The 22,045-nt window shown below is 44.0% G+C and overlaps 1 protein-coding gene across 2 annotated transcripts; it reads left to right on the top strand.

Annotated features, from left to right (window-relative positions):
- Positions 1–9,143: 9,143 nt before the first annotated feature.
- Positions 9,144–12,826, top strand: LOC132385667 (uncharacterized). Of its 2 annotated transcripts, none has more exons than XM_059957910.1 (2): positions 9,144–9,249; positions 9,282–12,826. In XM_059957910.1, the coding sequence occupies exon 2, from the start codon at positions 11,642–11,644 to the stop codon at positions 12,257–12,259; it is 618 nt and encodes a 205-aa protein (XP_059813893.1). In that variant the 5' UTR covers positions 9,144–9,249; positions 9,282–11,641; the 3' UTR covers positions 12,260–12,826. The 2 variants fall into 2 exon arrangements, with proteins under 2 accessions (XP_059813893.1, XP_059813954.1); XM_059957971.1 differs by having other exon boundaries at positions 9,174–9,216.
- Positions 12,827–22,045: the final 9,219 nt, after the last annotated feature.

Below are 22,045 nucleotides of genomic sequence, written 5' to 3'. Positions count from 1 at the left end.
CCCTCCTCCCCTTCTTACCCCATCCCTGACATATTTAGTTGTTTGCCTGTTCTCCATCTCCCTCTGGTGCTCCCTCCCTCTTTCTTTCTCCTGAGGCCTCCCGTCCCATGATCCTTTCCCTTCTCCAGCTCTGTATCACTTTTGCCAATCACCATTCCAGCTCTTAGCTTCATCCCACCCCCTCCGGTCTTCTATCATTTCACATTTCCCCCTCCCCCCACTACTTTCAAATCTCTTACTATCTTTCCTTTCAGTTAGTCCTGACAAAGGGTCTTGGCCCGAAACGTCAACAGCGCTTCTCCCTATAGATTCTGCCTGGCCTGCATAATTTACTTATCATTATTTAATTATTTATGGTTTTATATTGCTATGTTTCTACATTATTCTTGGTTGGCACAGCTGTATCGAAACCCAATTTCCCTCGGGATCAATAAAGTATGTCTGTCTGTCTGAAAAAGGCCTTGCTAAAGTCCATGTAAACAACATCCACAGCCTTGTTTTCATCAGTTTTGCTGGTTACAGAGCAAGAAATTCTCAACAATGAAGTGGAAGTAGGAAGAAACCCTTTAATAAGGGATCTGTCTCGGAGCGGCAGTGCTGTAGCTGACAGCTTCTGCTTTTCCGTTGTAACACATGCAACACTTCCTGATTCGGTCTTACTTCCAACTTCCTCACAGAGTGGGAGGTCCTGGTCTCGGGGGATTGAGTGACACAGTATGACACAGTGTGATACAGAGACAAATGGACCTCGAGTCTCTTGTCAGCAGCTGTTTCTCTGGAGAAACTCTGCCAAGAGAAATTACTCTGAGTGCCACCAGTGCTGTCATACATCTTTGGAACGTGGGAGGAAACCCGTGTAGTCATAGGAAAACTCCTCCTTACAGATTGTGGCTGGAGTGGAACCGGGGTCACTGTAAAGCATAACGCTAACCGTCACGTCTCCGCGCTGTCCCGAGAGTAATGTAGTGATAGAAGGTCTCGGGAGATAAGAATTTAAAATACGTACTCATTCTCGGGGATTAACTGCAGTTTATAGCGGCATGGTAGCATAGTGATCTGTGTAACACTTCAGAGCATCCGTGACCTCCAATCAGAGATCACTTCCCGCTGCTGTCTCTGAGGAGCTTCTACGTTCCCCTCGTGACTGCATGGGTTTCCTCCGGGTGCTCTGGTTTCCTCCCACAGTCCAAAGATGTGTGTTCTGGGCATGCTGTGTTGGTGCTGGAAACACGGTGACAGTTAAAGACTGCTCCAGCACTTCCTCAGACTGTTTTGTTAACACAGAATAATGCATTCCACTGTCTGTGTGAAATATAAAGTTAATCTCTCCATTTCTACCTTACAGTTTGGTTCAGAACCACTCCCATTCTCTGAACTGTTGAAATACATCCTTGCAGAATGTCGACATCTTCAACACAATGCTGGCACTAAAGTTATCAGCAAATTCACAACAGAAAACACTTCCTGGAAAATCATCAGCACACCAGACTGTGCAGCCGCTGGAGATCCAGAGCAACACACACTGGCAGGTCAGGCAGCTGGAAATTAATAAAACAGTCGATGTTTCGGGCTGAGACCCTTCACCAGGACTGGGAAGGATGGGGAAGATGCCAGAATGGGAGGGTGTGGGAGTGAGAGAGGATGGCTGAGACCAGCTGAGGGGGGATGAAATAAGAAGCTGGGAGGTGATAGAAGGAAGCGGTAAAGGGCTGAAGAAGGATTCTGATAGGAGAGGAGAGTGGATCATGGGAGAAAGGGAAGTTGAGGGGCACCAGAGAGAGGAGACAGGCAGGTGAGGGTTGAGAGGGGAGGCAGAATGTGGAAGGGGGAGGGGAAGAAATGGCCAGAACTTGGAAAAATCAATGTTGGAGGCGATCTAGACAGAACGTGAAGGGTTGCTCTTCCAACCGGAGATATGGCTTCTTAGTGTCAGTAGAACAACCCTTACCAGAATGGTAAAGGAAGGGGCAGAAGCTAAAATAAGAGGGTGGGGTAAAATAAAGAGTACAAACAAGAAGGTGATAGGTGACACCAGGAGAGAGGGAAGATGGGTGGATGGGGGAGGGGTGAAGTAAAAAAATTGGGAGATGATAGATGGTAAAGGTAAAGAAGACAGTGTACCATGGGAGAAAGGGAAGGAAGAGGGGTGCTAGAGGGAGGTGACAGGCAGTTGAGGAGAAGTGAAGGATCCAGAATGGGGAATAGAAGAATGTCTTGATTAAGGGTCTCAGCTTGAAAATCAACTGTTTATTCCAAGGAATTGAAATGGTTTTCGACTGCGGCTGAAATAACAGCATTTCCATAGCTTCATAGGTCCTTAGGCCTGTATCTTGTAAGCGTACACAAAACAGCTTGTGTGGATTTTTACTGGCTTGCAGGGGACTTCTGGAAACTGAAAACCGAAGCAAGTAAAAGTGGTAGCTTAAAAACTGCCACTTCAGCTACTCTAGAAACTGGCTGGCAATTAAGCTACATAGGGAAGTAGTTCTTTCATGCAGGTTTTGCTCATTGCTTGTACTATTGAAAGGCCTAGACAGGGTGGCCGTGGGAGAGTCCAAGGATGTCTCTTTAAAACAGAGATGAGGAGGAGTTTCTTTATCCAGAGGGTAGTGAAACTGCAGAATTCATCATCACAAACAGCTGTTGAGGCCAAGTCATCGGGTACATTTAAAGCGGAGGGTTAGAGGGAAAGGCAAAAGAATGGGGTTAGAAGCATAATAAATCAGCCATGATCAAATGGTGGAGCAGACTTGATGGGCTGAATGGCCTAATTCTGCTCCTATGTCTTATGGTCAGTCATCAAATCTGCAGAAATCAATTTTCCTTGTAATGGTTCTTCAGATATGGCATTTGATGTGAATTAAAAATCCAGGATTAGTTCCAGTTTAGAGAAAAAACAGCTTTGGTCCTATAATTTATTTCCTGAGCATTTTCATTTTAGCCAAGCCAGTTTAATTTATAAATAGACTCCATGTGAAATCAACCCTCTCATCGTCCCTCTCAATCCCCAGCTGTTTGCAGATTGTGTGGGTAATTTTCACTTGAGGCATACATAGGTCAGATTGAAATCCATTCACTGCCCATTTGATAAGGTGGGGGTTTGCTAGACAGAGGAATAGAGGCAGATAGGCAGTGCACTGGTTACTGAAATGTTATTCAGTTTGGGGCATTAGAGATCAGAGTTCCTCTGTAAGGAATCTGTACATTCTCCCCACGGGATGTGTGCTGTCCTCTGAGTGCTCCAGTTCCCTCCTACAGTCCAAAGACATGCTGGTAGGTTCACTGGCCATTGTAAATTGCCCTGTGATTAGGGTAGGGTTAAATCAGGGTTGTCAGACATTGCTGGGGCTCAACAGGTTGAAAGGGCCTACTCTGTGATTATCTCATTAAGTAAATAATGAATAAAAAAGAGATGAAGTTTCAATTCTTCTTTACATTGGTGTGAGGATATTCTAAGCAAAGTTCGATGGATTGAGGCATGGACCCATCAGAGTTGCATTTATTTTGCCTGTAGGAGATGAATGTGATATGTGAAAAGAAAGCTGATGCATGGATACTGGTTGATTATATAGGTGAGAAATTTCATTCTGAACACACAAGAACTGGTGGATACGACCCATTTCATCATAGGTAAAGCCCTCCCAACCATTAAGCACATCTACACAATGTCACAGGAAAGTGGCATCTGTTACCAGGCACCCCCACAACCAAGATCATGCTTGCTTCTGACTGCTGCCATCAGGAAGAAGGTTCAGGAGTCTCAGAAGCCTCACCACCAGGTTCAGAAACACCTCAATCATCAGGGTCTTGAACCAGCGGGGATAATTTCATTCAGTTTCACTCGTCCTATCACTGAACTGTTCCCACAGCCTATAGACTCACTTTCAAGGACTCTTCATCTCATATTCTCAATATTTGTTACTTATTTATTTATTACTATTATTTCCTTTTTGTCTTTCGTATCTGTACAGGCCGATGAAGAGCATGAAGTGCATTTTCCAAGCATTGAATGGGCTCACTCAACATGGTCTGTGATGTCAGCCTCTCCCTCCCAAATGACCTCCCCCAACTTCCCCTTACGTGCCACCAACTGAATTATGGGAGCGAACAAACTCTACAAATTGAACAGTATTTTTCATCCATTTCAACACGTGTATGACTGGGCAAGGGACCCTTTCTCTGAAACTTCTGCTCAGCTTGAGAACTTGAATTTGAGAGAACAGGAAGAACTTTGAGAGCTGCAGCCTGATCATGCACTCAAGATGAGATTTACTCACCTGCCCCTGGACAAGTTCTGGATTTCCGTGAAGGAAGAGTATCCTGTCATTCATAGGAAAGCAATGAACATTTTGCTGCAGTTTTCAACTTCTTACATGCGTGAGCAAGCTTTCTCTTGTTTAACAATCATCAAGAACAAGTATAGAAATCAACTCATTTCAGTTGAAGGTGAAATCCATGTCTGAACTCTGACCCAGAATTGAGAATTTGTGCAGCAAAAAGCAAGCACAAGTTTCACATGCGAGGGCCTGTATTCGAGATTGATCATATCACTTAGTAAGAAAATGTTTTTCAAAGTCCTGTATAAAACTGTGTCTTAGGCTATATTTTTATTCCTACTGATTGGCTTATGGTTTTTAGTAACTTTACTATTCAACATTGTCAGTAAATGTTGTAAATGGCATTAATTAAAATCAATTTACAACCTTTATTTAAATTAAATCTACCGAGCCTACCTTTAGAAAAATTAAATCCTATTTTGGCTTAAGCCAGTTATTTAACAGAAATTTATTATGTTTTTCTTATGAGTTTTTAAAATTTATGAAAGGGAAAGAAAGATTAATTTCAAGAAAGGTAAGCTAAGTTTAACTACCTGTTTTCTTCAAGAGAAGTTGGCTAAAAATTTATTCTCTACTCAAAAGAGCATTAACAATTATTTTGGCTTATTATATCTATAACTTACTGATCATGCTAATATATTGTGAGCTGTAGGTATAATAGTTTTACGCGGGGTTCCTTGAGATGTAAAAGTTATTTCAAGGGTTCCTCCAGAGCAAAAAGGTTGAGAAAGGCTGCTTGAAAAGAACACGTTTTCTCAGATCTTGACATGAAGGAGCATGAGGTAATGTTGCAGCTCTGTAAAACCTGGTCAGGTCACACTTGGAATATTGTGTTCAGTTCTAGTCGCCTCATTATAGGAAGGATGTGGAAACTTTAGAGAGACTGCAGAGGAGATTTACTAGGATGCTGCCTGGAGTCAAGAGCACATCTTACGAGGACAGGTTGAACAAACTAGGGCTTTCTCTTTGGAACAGAGGAGAATGAGAAGTGCAAGATGAAAAGAGGCACAGATCAAATGGACAGTCAGAGATTTTTTCCCAGGGTGGACATGGCTAAAAGCAGGGAAGCAATGTGGTAGCATAGTGGTTAGCACAACATTTTACCTTTCAGGCGACATGGGTTCAATTCCTGACGCTGCCCATAAATAGTCTGTACATTCTCTCCAAGCCCATGTGGATTTACTCCGGGTGCTCTGGCTTCCTCCCACAGTCCAAAGACGTACCGATTGGTAGGTTAATTGGTCATTGTGAATTTCCCGTGATTAGGCTGGGTGGTGTGGCTCAAAGGGCCAGAAGGGAGTATTAGACCACAAGACCATAATACAGTGTATTCTGCACTGTGTCTCAATAAATAAAAAATAATTTTAAGGTGATTGGAGGAAAGTATAGGATATGTCAGAGGTAGGTTTTTAGGTCAGTAGAGCGTGGTGGGTACATGGAATGCGCTGCCAGCGGTGGTGCCAGAGGCAGAAACATTAGAGACATTTTGGAGTCTCTTAGATGCATGAAAGAAAAATGGAGGGCTATGTGGGAGCAAGGGTTAAAAGGTTATCACAACCTACTGACTCACGTTCGAGGACTCTACAACTCACATACTCAGTATGATTTACTTATTTGTATTTCCACAGTTTGTCTTCTTTTGCACATTGGTTAATTGTCATTTGTCAGTCTTTGTTTACGTGCAGTTTTTTGTAAATCCTGTTATATTTCTTTATTTCCCTATAAATGCCTGCAAGAAAATTAATATGGTGAGATATACACACTTGGATAATAAATTTACTTTGATTTTTGACTGATTCAATTACTCACTCAGAATCCAGCAGGGCCTGCCACACTCCGCAATGCTTGAGGAGATTATTACCCCAGGAACACCTTCACCTCTTTCACTTCCTAGAATATAACTTCTTTTTATCTAATAAGCAATTCTTCCCACTTGAGGCCCTCCACTCGTCAAGGCTGACCATAGATGTTACACTCCAGTTATACACAAACCAGGTCAGTACGGTGTGGAGAGCAAGCTGTTTCCCATGCAGCTGATGAATCCAAAAGAACAGCAGAGACCGATACAGTTTGACACTAACATTGTTGCAGGAGTTGCCAGTCAGCATTAAACTCAACGCAGGACTGCTTCAGCTCCAGATTCTTCCTCAGGGTTTACTCCCAAAGCCTTCCCCTTGAGTAAGTAAAGCCTCGAGGCAGCAGGGGTTTGAGATCAGAGTTTTCCTTCTCATAGATGAGCTGCAAACCACGGCTGATGAGCCCCATCTGCTCAGAGCAACTGGTTTTAAGGCGCCAGTAACCTGCCTTTGCCCCTTCTGTCAGTAGGAACAGTTCTGCCGGGCTGAGTAGTTAAGCCACACGTGAAGGCCAGGAGCTGGACTCGGTTGGCAGAAGCTACTTGAGATGCACCCTATTGGGAGCACTTAATAGGTAGTGGGAGCTCATCCCCACTACACCCCTCCCCCACCTACGACAACCTTGAGGAACCAATATAAAACATGAAAAATTCTTAGCATACCAATACCATACCAATGTTTTAATCAATTAATCATGTAAATTTGTACTTGGCTTTGATATAGGAACTTAGTCAATGAAGTAGCAAGTTTTGGGTCATCACCTAGATCTGACGAAGAGGAAGTTTCCATCATGTGAATCTTCACATGAGTAATCCAGTTGTGTACTCTTCATCTCCCTCAGTTTGCTGTATGGGCACAGGTCGGAGGTTCTGCTTGGGATTTTATTCATTTATTGATTGAGATACAGTGCAGAACAGGCCCTCCCTGCCCATTGAACCACACCAGCCTCCAACCCACCTATTTAACCCAAACCTGATCACCGGCCAGCGGTGTAGTGGCATCTGCATCAGACTACCAGACAAGTTCGAACCTGGCCAGCTCCATGCATGCTTTCCATCTGTGTTGGGTTGAGTGTCAAGCTAGCAACTCAGCCTCATATAAGACAGACAAGCACTGAAGAAACAGCAAGGTTGCCACCTGATGCTCCACGAGGCTCAGAGACGATCAACACTGATCACAGGGCAATTTACAATGACCAATTAGCCTATTGAACTGTGGGTGGAAATGGGAGCACCCGGAGGAAACCCACACGTTTATAGGGAGAACGTACAAACTCCATACAGACAGTGGTAGGAAAACATAAGCACTGAACAGCCCCTTCTGGCCCAAAGAACTGTACTGCCCAGCAGCCTTAACCCCAGTCTAATCACAGGACCAATTAACCTACTAAACAGTACGTCTTTGGACTGTGGGAAGAAAACCACGTGTTCATGGGGAAAATGCATAAACTCCGTATGGATGGTGTTGGACATGAGCTGCAAACTGTAACACCCTACTGTAATAGCATCGCACAAGCTGCCACCTTACTACGGAGATAGCCCTTCATCGGTAGAAGGTGTTGAAATAAAATATTGTAAAGTAGATGCAGTTTCTAGTTTCCTGAATGAGGAAATGCCTTCATTCATCAGGAACCCACACTGACTTGGTTCTTTTCTGTGACTATTCTGACATTATGTCTCACTGATGCCATTGGGTGCCACACCACCAAAATCAGGAACAGTTATTGCCCCTCATCCATCAGGTCCCACACCACCAGGCTCAGGAACAGTTATTGCCCCTCATCCATCAGGTCCCACACCACCAGGCTCAGGAACAGTTATTGCCCCTCATCCATCAGGTCCCACACCACCAGGCTCAGGAACAGTTATTGCCCCTCAACTATCAGGTCCCACACCACCAGGCTCAGGAACAGTTATTGCCCCTCAACCATCAGGTCCCACACCACCAGGTTCAGGAACAGTTATTGCCCCTCAACCATCAGGTCCCACATCACCAGGCTCAGGAACAGTTATTGCCCCTCACCCATCAGGCTCCTGAACCAGTGTGGATAACCCCAACACTGAACTGATTCCATAACCTGCAGACTTTTACAGACTCAACAACACATGTTCTCAATGTTATTTATTTGCTTTTATTCACACAATTTGTCTCCTTTTGCAGTTAACACGATCCTGAGATGACTACCTACATGTTGAAATACCACATGTTTTTCTTTGGAACAGGGAGAATTGCATTCGAGTTTTTAAAAAAGTGCAGAACCTGTTTCTTCAGAAGGGGAGAGAGATTGTCGAGTTACAAAAAAATCAGAAATGAACAAAATAGACGGGTTCACAAACAATGAGCACTGGGTGACAATAATAATAAACAAATAAAAAGCAGGAATGGGGGCTACTTTGGAAAGATAGACACGTTCAACTGCATAACAGATAAGTGGACTGAACGAATTGAGCAGTATTTTGAATGAAATGAAATAGCCAATGAAAAGCAAGTGCCTGTGTTACTGAGTGTGATTGTTTGAAGAGCATACAGCTTGCTTAGAAGTTTGACCAACCCAGCTGGAAAGAGCTTTGCAGATATCATGAATGTCATGCAGGAACATTTAGAACTGAAACTATTGCTGATTGTAGAACGATTTAGAGTTCACCAGTGGAATTGAAAGCAACAGGAACTATTTCACTTTCCATAGCTGAATTGAAGAAATTGCCTGAGGAGTATTAGTTTAGTGATGGGCTTACTGAGGGATCATTTAGTTTGTGGAATCTTATGTAACTTGCTGTAACGTTTCACTGTAATGTTTCACGATTACTGTAACGTTTCACTGTAAGGTTTCACGATTACTGTAATGGCCTCGCTGTAATGTTTCACGATTACTGTAATGGCCTTGCTGTAATGTTTCACGATTACTGTAACGGCCTCGCTGTAATGTTTCACGATTACTGTAATGGCCTTGCTGTAATGTTTCACGATTACTGTAACGGCCTCGCTGTAATGTTTCATGATTACTGTAATGGCCTTGCTGTAATGTTTCACGATTACTGTAATGGCCTCGCTGTAATGTTTCACGATTACTGTAACGTTTCACTGTAAGGTTTCACGATTACTGTAATGGCCTCGCTGTAATGTTTCACGATTACTGTAACGGCCTCACTGTAATGTTTCACCACTGATGTAATGGTTTCTCTGTAGCAGCAATGTTTGGGTTCTGACTAGAGATAGCGGGGGCTCTGGAATGTGCGCCATTCAATGAGAGGTGTGTTGTTTCTTTCTTGTGGTTCTGAGAGAAGGTATTCGCGGTCTTTTGTTGGCGAGGGATGAAGAGAGGAGATGTGAGGGGAGAGAGTTGGTACACCACCAGACGGTGTGGGCATGGACCGAGGGTCCGACGGTCAGCCACACTCGGAGGAGGTCGATAGGAAACGACTGAATGAATCCGTGAGCTCCAACGTGCATGTTTGATTAAAATGGACCTTTTTCTTTTTATTTTCTTTACTAACCCCTTAGTAAATCAAGAATTATAAAGCTCAATTGTTTCATGGCATATTGTGCATTGTTTGTTATTTCATGATCTTGATTTGTAACAGGAGACACATCAGTCGGCATCCGCCCAAACAAGATTTCTCAAACTTGGTCGGGCCAGGGGTTGTCTCCCGCTAGATTAAGCCTCTAGCCAAACCGAAAGTTACGCTTACAAGAAAGCATTGCTAAATGGCTCCTAACGGAAGCACAACTCACATTTAAAAGAACAGTTGAAATTGCTGTTAGGCAGACAAAAATAAATTATCTGTATAGCGAAGAGAAAATGCTAAAATTTCAAGATGCAGTTTCAAGAAGAGCACTGGCAAATTAATTACAATGGAATTGGACACAGGCTCAGCTGCTCCTGTCATTCTCCAAATTAGTTTCAACGCTAATTCAAAGATAATGATCTGAAGCCTAAAAATATTTAAGATGCACTCAGACCAATGGTTTGAGATGTGTCTATTTTAATGCAAAGAGAATCATGAACAAAGCGAATGAGCTTAAAACGTGGATCAGCACTTGGAAATATGATGTGGTGGCCATTACAGAGACTTGGATGGCTCAGGGACAGGAATGGTTACTTCGAGTGCCGGGTTTTAGATGTTTCAGAAAGGACAGGGAGGGAGACAAAAGAGGTGGGGGCGTGGCCCTGTTGATCAGAGATAGTGTCACAGCTGCAGAAAAGGAGGAAGTTATGGAAGGATTGTCTACAGAGTCTCTGTGGGTGGAAATTAGGAGCAGGAAGGGGTCAAAGACTCTACTGGGTGTTTTTTTTATAGACCACCCAATAGTAACAGGGACATCGAGGAGCAGATAGGGAGACAGATTCTGGAAAGGAGTAAAAATAACAGGGTTGTTGTGGTGGGAGAATTCAATTTCCCAAATATTGAGTGGCATCGCCCTAGAGTGAGGGGTTTAGATGGGGTGGAGTGTATATTAGGTGTGAGCCTGATTGAAGTTTTTGAGGATGTGACTAAGACAGACAGACGTACTTTATTGATCCCGAGGGAAACTGAGTTTCGTTACAGTCACACCAACCAAGAATTGTGTAGAAAAATAGCAATATAAAACCATAAATAACTAAATAAAAAGTTAATCATGCCAAGTGGGAATAAGTCCAGGACCAGCCTATTGGCTCAGGGTGTCTGACAATCTGAGGGAGGAGTTGTAAAGTTTGATGGCCACAGGCAGGAATGACTTCCTATGATGCTTAGTGTTGCATCTCGGTGGAATGAGTCTCTGGCTGAATGTACTCCTGTGCCTAACCAGTACATTATGGAGTGGATGGGAGACATTGTCCAAGATGGCATGCAACTTGGACAGCATCCTCTTTTCAGACACCACCATCAGAGAGTCCAGTTCCACCCCCACAACATCACTGGCCTTACAAATGAGTTTGTTGATTCTGTTGGTGTCTGCTACCCTCAGCCTGCTGCCCCAGCGCACAACAGCAAACATGATAGCACTAGCCTATTGATGAAGGTAGAGCAGTAGATGTAGTGTGTATGGATTTCAGCAAGGCATTTGATAAGGTACCCCATGCAAGGCTTATTGAGAAAGTAAGGAGGCACGGGATCCAAGGGGACATTGCTTTGTGGATCCAGAGCTGGCTTGCCCACAGAAGGCAAAGTGTGGTTGTAGACAGGTCATATTCTGCATTAGGTGCTGTGTCTCACCGTGGCCGATGTGAGAAGAACCCTGTGCAGGGTCAACCCACGGAAGGCTGCTGGACCAGACAACATCCCTGGTAGAGTGCTCAGAGGATGTGCAAACCAGCGAGCAGATGTTCACACTGACATCTTCAACATCTCCCTGAGCAGCGACACTGTTCCAACTTGCTTCAAGGCCGCCACCATCATCCCCGTGCTGAAGAAGTCTTCAGTGTCCTGCCTCAATGACCACCGTCCCGTTGCACTCACATCCATCATCATGAAGTGTTTGGAGAGGCTCGTCATGAGGCGTATCAAGACCCAGCTGCCCCCCTCACTGGACCCCCTGCAGTTTGCGTACCGTCCCAACCGCTCAGCAGACGACGCCATTGCCATCACCCTCCATCTGGCCCTAACCCACCTGGACAAACAAGACACGTACGTTCAGATGCTGTTTATAGACTTCAGTTCAGCATTCAACAGAATCATCCCTCAGAAGCTGATTGGAAAGCTGAACCTACTGGGCCTGAACACCTCCCTCTGCAACTGGATCCTAGACTTCCTGACTGGGAGACCTCAGTCAGTCTGGATCGGAGGCAGCATCTCTAACACCATCACACTGAGCACGGGGGCTCCCGAGAGCTGTGTGCTCAGTCCACTGCTGTTCACTCTGCTGACCCATGACTGTGCTGCAACACACAGCTCGAACTATATCATCAAGTTCGCCGATGATACGACCGTGGTGGGTCTCATCAGCAAGAACGACAAGTCAGCTTACAGAGAGAAGGTGCAGCGGCTAACGAACTGGTGCAGAGCCAACAACCTGTCTCTGAATGTGAACAAAACAAAAGAGATGATTGTTGACTTCAGAGGGCACAGAGCGACCACTCCCCGCTGAACATCGACGGCTCCTCAGTAGACATTGTGAACAGCACCAAATTTCTTGGTGTCAACCTGACAGAGAATCTCACCTGGTCCCTCAACACCAGCTCCATAACAAAGAAAGCCCAGCAGTGTCTCTACTTTCTGCGAAGGCTGAGGAAAGTCCATCTCCCACCCCCCCCATCCTCATCACATTCTACGGGGGTTGTATTGAGAGCATCCTGAGCAGCTGCATCACTGCCTGGTTCAGAAATTGCACCATCTCGGATTGCAAGACCTTGCAGCAGATAGTGAGGTCAGCTGAGAAGATCATCAGGGTCTCTATTCCCACCATCACTGACATTTACACCACACGCTGCATCTGCAAAGCAAACAGCATTATGAAGGACCCCATGCGCCCCTCATACAAACTCTTCTCCCTCCTGCCATCTGGGAAAAGGCTCCAAAGCATTCAGGCTCTCATGACCAGACTATGTAACAGTTTCTTCCCCCAAGCTATCAGACTCCTCAATACCCAGAGTCTGGACTGACACCTTACTGCTCTATTGTCTTGTTTATTATTTATTGTAACGCCTGCACAGTTTTGTGCATTTTATGCAGTCCTATGTAGTCTAGTGTAGTTTTTTTTCTGTGTTTTTTTTTACAGTCTAGTTTTTGTACTGTCAGGTAACACCGGGATCCTGAAAAAACGTTGTCTTGTTTTTACTGTGTACTGTACCAGCAGTTATGGTCGAAATGACAATAAAAGTGACTTGACTTGACTTGACCTGACTTGACGGGTCATACTCTGTATGGTGTGCCTCAGTGATCATTTCTGGGTCTCCTACCCTTCATGATTTTTATAAATGTCCTGGATGAGGAAGTGGAGGGATGGGCTAGTGAATTTGCTGATGACACAAAGGTTGGGGGTGTTGTGGATAGTGTGGAGGTCAGAGGTTACAGCGGGACATTGATAGAATGGAAAACTGAGCTGACAGTGGCAGATGGAGTTCAACCCAGAGAAGTGTGAAGTGGTTCATTTTGGTAGGTCAAATATGAAGGCAGAATATAGTATTAATGGTAAGACTCTTGGCAGTGTGGAGGATCAGAGGAACCTTGGGGTCTGAGTCCATAGAACACTCAAATCTTTTGTGCAGGTTGACTCTGTGGTTAAGAAGGCATACGATTCATTGGCCTTCATCAACTGTGGGATTGAGTTTAAGAACTGAGAGGTAACATTACAGCTATATAGGACTCTGGTCAGACCCCACTTGGAGTACTGTGCTTAGTTCTGGTCACCTCACTACAGGAAGGATGTGGAAATTATAGAAAGGATGTAGAGGAGATTTACAAGGATGCTGCCTGGATTGGGGAGCAAGTCTTATGAGAATAGGTTGAGTGAACTCAGCCTTCTCTCCTTGGAGCGACGGAGGATGAGAGGTGACCTAATGGAGGTATACAATATAATGAGAGGCATTGATAGTGTGGATAGTCAGAGGCTTTTACCAGGGCTGAAATGGCTAGTATGAGAGGGAACAGTGTTAAGGAGCTTGGAAGTAGGTAGAAGGGAATGTCAGGGGTAAGGTTTTTACTCAGAGGGTGGTGAGCGCATGGAATGGGCTGCCAGTGACGTTGGTGGAGGCAGATACAATAGGGTCTTTTAAGAGACTCCTGGACAGATATATGGAGCTCAGGAAAATAGAGGGTATGGGTAACCCGAGGTAATTTCTAAAGTACGTGTTTGGCACAGCTTTGTTGGCCGAGGTGTCTGTATTGTGCTGTAGGTTTTCTGTGGTTCTAAGATGGCACAACTGAAGCAAGAAATTTGACTAAATACTCTATTAATAACACTTTTGTGTGGAAAATTATGGCAAACAAACACAAACAACGAAGAGACGAGCAAAGGCAAGGCTGATCTAAGGGTCGAGGCATGTGAGTGCGCGATGTGGTCGAGCACATTCGAGCCGAAGTCAGAGTCGGAGACTATGTTGGATAGAACAGAGCTGAGAAGAGTTGGAGCAGGGTTGTTTCAAACCTGAAAAGGCAGGGTGGTGGGACTGGAGAAGGCCAGGGAGTGGGGCTGAGGAGGGGAAAAAAGTATCAGCCATGATTGAATGGCACAGCAGACTCGGTGGGTCAGTGGCCTCATTCAGCTCCTGTGTCTTATGGCCTTATGAGGATTGAGCCAGCGCTGCTCCGCGATGGTTACTCTGCTCTCCTCCATGCTGATGCTGAGGCTGTGTCCGGCTCCAGTTTTAGCGTCTGCGATTTGCCCTGCTGCGTGATGAACAAGACAGAGGCTCCAGCAGCTCCAGGGTTCGGGGTTCTGCACTCGGTTTGGTTCCGAGTGCTGATACTTGCTCGAGTTGTGTCTTTCTCTCTCTCTGCGCTTTGGGGGGCTGGTCTTATTTAATTGGGCTCTTTTGGGTTTCTCGTTTTGTTGCTGCCTGTAAGCAGAAGAATCTCAACATTCTATAACTTATACATCCTTCGATAATCAATATACTTTGAATATTTGAACCTTGAAATATCCAACTAAGAACTTACAGCAGAGGAAAGATAACTCCAGAGGGAATGACATTTAAACTGTGAAATACAACAACCACAAGCCACAGGAGGGTCAGCATTGTGGGGAGTGAGTGGCTGAGACAGCTCGATTGGAGATCCTTCCACTATTTGTTTGCCACATCCTCTGCAACAGAGTCAGCTGAAAGCAAATTGCCACAACAATATTCAAGGTTGACAATGGAAAACTCAAACATATTAAGGGTAAAAAATGTTAAATGAAAATGCCACACCCAAGAGTTACAAAGCCAATCCAGCTCCTTAAAGTACTCCCTACTTCAGTATTCACTATGGAAAAGGATCTTGGTGATTGTAGGGACGACTTGCAGCGGGCTGAAAAGCTTGAGCATGTAGATATTAAGAAAGAGGATGTGCTGGAGCTTTTGGAAAGCAGCAAATTGGACAAGTCGCTGGGACAGGACGGGATGTATCCCAGGCTACTGTGAGGGGTGAGGAAGGAGTTTGCTGAGCCTCTGGCGATGATCTTTGCATCATCAATGGGGATGGGAGAGGTTCCGGAGGATTGGAGGGTTGTGTATATTGTTCCCTTATTCAAGAAAGGGAGTAGAGATAGCCCAGGAAATTATCGACCAGTGAGTCTTATGTCAGTGGTTGGTAAGTTGATGGAAAAGATCCTGAGAGGCAGGATTTATGAACATTTGGAGAGGTATAATATGGTTAGAAATAGCATGGCTTTGTCAAAGGCAGATCGTGCCTTATGAGCCTGATTGGATTTTTTGAGAATGTGACTAAACACATTGATGAAGGAAGAGCAATAGATGTAGTGCTTATGGATTTCAGCAAGGCATTTGATAAGGTACCCCATGCAAGGCTTATTGAGAAAGTAAAGAGGCATGGGATCCAAGGGGAAATTGCTTTGTGGATCCAGAACTGGCTTGCCCACAGAAGGCAAAGAATGGTTGTAGGTTACAATGGGACATTGATAGGATGCAAAACTGGACTGAGAAGAGGCAGATGGAATTCAACCCAGATAAGTGTGCAGTGGTTCATTTTGATAGGTCAAATATAATGGCAGAATATAGCATTAATGGTAAGACTCTTGGCAGTGTGGAGGATCAGAGGGTTCTTGGGGTCCGAGTCCATAGGACGCTCAAAGCAGCTGTGCAAGTTGACTCAGTGGTTAAGAAGGCGTACGGTGTATTGGCCTTCATCAATCGTGGGATTGAATTTAGGAGCCAAGAGGTAATGTTGCAGCTATATAGGACCCTGGTCAGACCCCACTTGGAGTACTGAGCTCAGTTTTAGAATTTTTTTTCACAAAAAGAAACCTTGTCTCTCATTATTGACATGTATGACATGCAAATAAATCTGTCTGCCACAACTTGAAACTTCACTCAATCACAGTAACTCTTCAAATTAGCCTGACAATAAAGATGTTCGTTCACATTTGCATTTGCACTTTGATAAGTTGTTCCAAAGGTGTGTCATCAGATAGCATCGATGTGGGAGCTGGACAAGGCACATTCTTCAAAGGACAAAATTCCTACAGCATGAGATATTCATCAAATTTGTACAACCCGCATTATTACAACAATGTTGGAAATGAGGAAAGACTCTTCATAGGGCAAATTTCTGACTTGCGTCCCAAATTGTTTAACAAGCCTTTAGAATGAGACATAATAATCAGGTACATTTGTAATTATTTTTTACACAAATGTACCCACTCTCTACCTCACTGCTCTGCACTCAAGAATCTGAAAATTCTTTATACGCTTTTATCTTACAGCCCAGATGTAAATGAATTAATTCAGTAATACAATTTTTCCTTTTGAATTACATTATCTAGTCATTGCTTTTCTTCGTATCAACATTTTTGGTTTGGCTTCCACTATTTATGCACCAATATGATCACTTTCAACTCATCAAAATCTACAAAATATTCCATTCAATCCACTCTTATTCAGGGAGTAAATACATTTGCAAAATAGATGAGAAACTGAATGACTGGATTCTGGTTCCCATGTTTAAAAGTGATAATTTGATGTCATACATCTTCCACTGATTGGAAGTTCATACAATACACAGAAATGAGTAAGCACACATCTTGTATGCCCTTTCTCTAATAGAATTTACATTAATGTAAAGGTAAATCAAGTTGCCAATGTTCAGTGTACATTATCTATTACAACAAGAGTTCATTATATTCAGTGAATGAAAGGTTCTTCAGTATTGTACACAATTGCTTAGCTGCAGAATGAATTTACAATATATTTAAAGAAATAGTTAACTTCTATGAATAAAAACATTGTTACAATAAATTATCATGTAAAACCTTTGGTCACCTCACTACAGGAAGGATGTGGAAACCATAGAAAGAGTGCAGAGGAGATTTACAAGGATGTTGCCTGGATTGGGGAGCATGCCTTATGAGAATAGGCTGAGTGAACTCGGCCTTTTCTCCTTGGAATGATGAGAGGTGACCTGATAGAGCTGTACAGGATGTTTAGAGGCATTGATCATGTGGATCGTCAGAGGCTTTTTCCCAGGGCTGAAATGGTTTAAGATGTGGGGGAGTAGGTACAGAGGAGATGTCAGTGGTAAGTTCTTTACTCAGAGAGTGGTGAGTGCATGGAATGGGCTGCCGGCAATGGTGGTGGAGATGGATATGATAGGGTCATTTAAGAGACTTTTGGATAGGTACATGGAGCTTAGTAAAATAGAGGGCTATATGTAAGCCTAGTCATTTCTAAGGTAGGAACATTTTTGGCACAACCTTGTGGGCCAAAGGGCCTGTATTGTGCTGTAGGATGTCTATAGAACCATAGAACACTACAGCACAGTACAGGCCCTTCAGCCCTCCATGTTGTGCCGACCCATATAATCCCTAAAAAAATGTACTAAACCCACGCTACCCCATAACCCTCCATTTTTCTTTCATCCATGTGCCTGTCCAAGAGACTCTTAAATACCCCTAATGTTTTAGCCTCCACCACCATCCCTGGCAAGTCATTCCAGGCACTCACAACCCTCTGTGTAAAAAACTTACCCCTGATGTCCCCCCTAAACTTCCCTCCCTTAATTTTGTGTATATGCCCTCTGGTGTTTGCTATTGGTGCCCTGGGAAACAGGTACTGACTATCCACCCTAATTATGCCTCTCATAATCTTGTAGGTTATCTTCTAGGTTTTCAATGTTTCTATAAACCATTCGTAACAAAGTAGCAATGAGCTAGATGGCATGGAGGCTGAAGGAATTCTTTCCATGGTTGAGTGGAGCCCCTGGGCAATGCCAGTGGTGCCAGTTGCCAAGAAGAATGGCTCTGTCAGGATCTGTGGTGATTTTAAGGTCACTATCAACCCAGTGCTTCTGGGTTGTCCAAACCTTAATTCCATTGCAAACCTTTCTGGAGGAAAATGCTTCAGTCAAGTGGACTTAGCAGAGGCTGACCACAGATGGAGATGGAAGAAGAGTCTAAATTATTTCTCACCATAAACACTTACAAAAGGCTTAAACACTATAAGAGGCTTATTTTGTACCTGTACTCTGGCAGAAAACTATGGACCAGGCACTGCAAGGCTGCCCAGGCAGTCAGTGTTACCGGGATGACGTCATCGTTACCGACGAGGATCTCCAAAATCTCCAGACACTGTTAAAAAGATTACAGTAGAAGATTATGGGCTTCGAACACAAGACAACCAGTGTGAATCCCTTAAACAAACCGTGACTCACTGTGGTCACACATTAGATACACAAGTGTGCAGAGAAGATTCAAGCAGTGGTGGATGCCCCAAGGCTAAAGGATGTAACTCAGCTATGCTCCTTTTTCTCTCCTGGACAAGCAGCCTTGGTGAGGTTCTGCAGAATAAGGTTCGGAAAGATTAAGGACCGAAATGGAGACTACATGTGATATCATCCAGACACAACACATCGATCAGTTGAGGCGAGTTAGCAACTGTTAGAGAAGAAAGATGACCAGAGCTGCCAGAACGAGCTCCTGCAGTCCCAGAGTCACTCCTACAACCACGATGGAGGAGGCCCCACAGTCACAAGCCTCACCTGCAGGCAGAGCAATCCCCCCTTGTCAGGAAAGACATCATCCCACAAGAGTAGGAAATCCTCCACAGCAATTAAATCTTTAGGCTTGAGTGGGAAATTCACACACACACACATACATATATATACACGCGTGCGCACACACACACACACATATGCATATACATATGTATATACGTGCACACACACACACGCACGCACACATACGCATATACATATAACCAAATAACCATATAACAATCACAGCACGGAAACAGGCCATCTTGGCCCTCCTAGTCCGTGCCGAACCCTTAATCTCACCTAGTCCCACCTACCCGCACTCAGCCCATAACCCTCCACTCCTTTCCTGTCCATATACCTATCCAATTTTACCTTAAATGACACAACTGAACTGGCCTTCTACAGGAAGCTCATTCCACACAGCTATCACTCTTTGAGTAAAGAAATACCCCCTCGTGTTTCCCTTAAACTTCTGCCCCCAACTCTCAAATCATATCCTCTCATTTGAATCTCCCCTACTCTCAATGGAAACAGCCTGTTCACGTCAACTCTATCTATCCCTCTCAAAATTTTAAATACCTCGATCAAATCCCCCCTCAACCTTCTACGCTCCAATGAATAGAGACCTAACTTGTTCAACCTTTCTCTGTAACTTAATTGCTGAAACCCAAGTAACATCCTAGTAAATCGTCTCTGCACTCTCTCTAATTTATTGATATCTTTCCTATAATTCGGTGATCAGAACTGCACACAATATTCCAAATTTGGCCTTACCAATGCCTTGTACAACTTTAGCATTACATCCCAACTTCTGTACTCAATGCTTTGATTTATAAAGGCCAGCGTTCCAAAAGCCCTCTTCACCACCCTATCTACATGAGACTCCACTTTCAGGGAACTATGCACAGTTATTCCTAGATCTCTCTGTTCCTCTGCATTCCTCAATGCCCTACCATTTACTCTGTATGTTCTATTTGGATTATTCCTGCCAAAATGTAGAACCTCACACTTCTCAGCATTAAACTCCATCTGCCAACGTTCAGCCCATTCTTCTAACTGGCATAAATCTCCCTGCAAGCTTTGAAAATCCACCTCATTATCCACAACACCTCCTACCTTAGTATCATCGGCATACTTACTAATCCAATTTACCACCCCATCATCCAGATCATTTATGTATATGACAAACAACATTGGGCCCAAAACAGATCCCTGAGGCACCCCGCTAGTCACCGGCCTCCATCCCGATAAACAATTATCCACCACTACTCTCTGGCATCTCCCATCTAGCCACTGTTGAATCCATTTTATTACTCCAGCATTAATACCTAACGACTGAACCTTCTTAACCAACCTTCCATGTGGAACTTTGTCAAAGGCTTTGCTGAAGTCCATATAGACTACATCCACTGCCTTACCCTCGTCAACATTCCTCGTAACTTCTTCAAAAAATTCAATGTATATACGTGCACACACACACACACACACACACATACGCATATACATATGTATATATGTGCATACACACATACATACGTGTATATACACGCGTGCACACACACACACACACACACACACACACACACACACACACACACACACACACATACCCGCACGCACACATACGCACAAATATATAATATATGAAAGACTTTCAGTACATCATTACACTATCATGTCATATGTAAACATAGAAACATAGAAAACCTACAGCACAATACAGGCCCTTCGGCCCACAATGCTGCGCCGAATATGTCCTTACTTTAGAAATTACCCATAGCCCTCTCATTTTCTATGTACCTGTCCAGGAGTCTCTTAAAAGATATGTGCATGCCTCACTAAAAAAATGAAATTAAACAGGCTTCTGTACATCTTACCTGATGGTAACAATGAGCAAAGGGCATGTCCTGAGTGCTGGAGGTCCTTAATAATGGCCGCTGCCTTTCCCAGACACCACTCCTTGAAGATGTACTGGGTACTTTGTAGGCTAGTACTCAAGATGGAGCTGACTAGATTTACAACCTTCTGCAGCTTCTTTTGGTCCTGTGCAGTAGCCCCTCCATACCAGACAGTGATGCAGCCTGTCAGAATGCTCTCCACAGTACAACTATAGAAGTTTATGAGTGTATTTGTTAACATGCCAAATCTCGTCAAACTCCTAATAATGTATAGCCACTATTTTGCCTTCTTTATAACTACATCAATATGTTGGGACCAGGTTAGATCTTCAGAGATCTTGACACCCAGGAACTTGAAGCTGCTCACTCTCTCCACTTCTGATCTCTCTATGAGGATTGGTATGTGTTCCTTCATCTTATCCTTCCTGAAGTCCACAATCAGCTCTTTCGTCTTACTGAGGTTGCGTGCCAGGTTGTTGCTGCAGCACCACTCCACTAGTTGGCATATCTCACTCCTGTACACCCTCTCGTCACCACCTGAGATTCCACCAACAATGGTCGTATCATTAGCTAATTTATAGATGGTATTTGAGCTATGCTTAGCCACACAGTCATGGGTATAGGGAGAGTAGAGCAGTGGGCTAAGCACACACCCCTGAGGTGTGCTAGTGTTGATTGTCAGCAAGGAGGAGATGTTATCACCGATCCACACAGATTGTGGTCTTCTGATTAGGAAGTCAAAGATCCAATTACAGAGGGAGATACAGAGGCCCAGGTTCTGCAACTTCTCAATCAGGATTGTGGGAATGATGGTATTAAATGCTGAGCTATAGTCGATGAACAGCTTCCTGACGTAGGTGTTTGTGTTGTCCAGGTGATCTAAAGCCGTGTGGAGAGCCATTGAAATTGCATCTGCCGTCGACCTATTGTGTTGATAGGCAAGTTGCAATGGGTCCAGATCCTTGCTGAGGCAGGAGTTCAGTCCAGTCATGACCAATCTCTCAAAGCATTTCATCACTGTCGATGTGAGTGCTACCTGGCAATAGTCATTAAGGCAGCCCACATTATCCTTCTTAGGCACTGGTATAACTCTTGCCTTTTTGGAGCAAGTGGGAACTTGCCGTAGCACTGAGAGGTTGAAAATGTCCTTGAATACTCCTGCCAGTTGGTTGGCACAGGTTTTCAGAGCCTGACCAGGTACTCCATCGGGTCTATGAAATCCAGCCAGACAGAATATAACCTACCGTTTAATCAGTTCATCATACTGAACAAAGGTTTCTATAAAAATGACAAATAAAGAAATAGAAATAAAGATGCAAAAATGAACATTTATTCCATTTCCCAGT

This window comes from Hypanus sabinus, chromosome 1 (genome assembly GCF_030144855.1).
Source record: "Hypanus sabinus isolate sHypSab1 chromosome 1, sHypSab1.hap1, whole genome shotgun sequence".
Lineage (NCBI taxonomy): Eukaryota > Metazoa > Chordata > Chondrichthyes > Myliobatiformes > Dasyatidae > Hypanus > Hypanus sabinus.
The sequence above is the reverse complement of the archived record's forward strand: the minus strand, read 5'-3'. Positions and strand labels throughout refer to the sequence as shown.

Coding starts and splice junctions, on each gene's coding strand:
- LOC132385667 (XM_059957910.1), top strand. CDS start 11,642: ATGAAGTGTTTGGAGAGGCTCGTCATGAGGCGTATCAAGACCCAGCTG.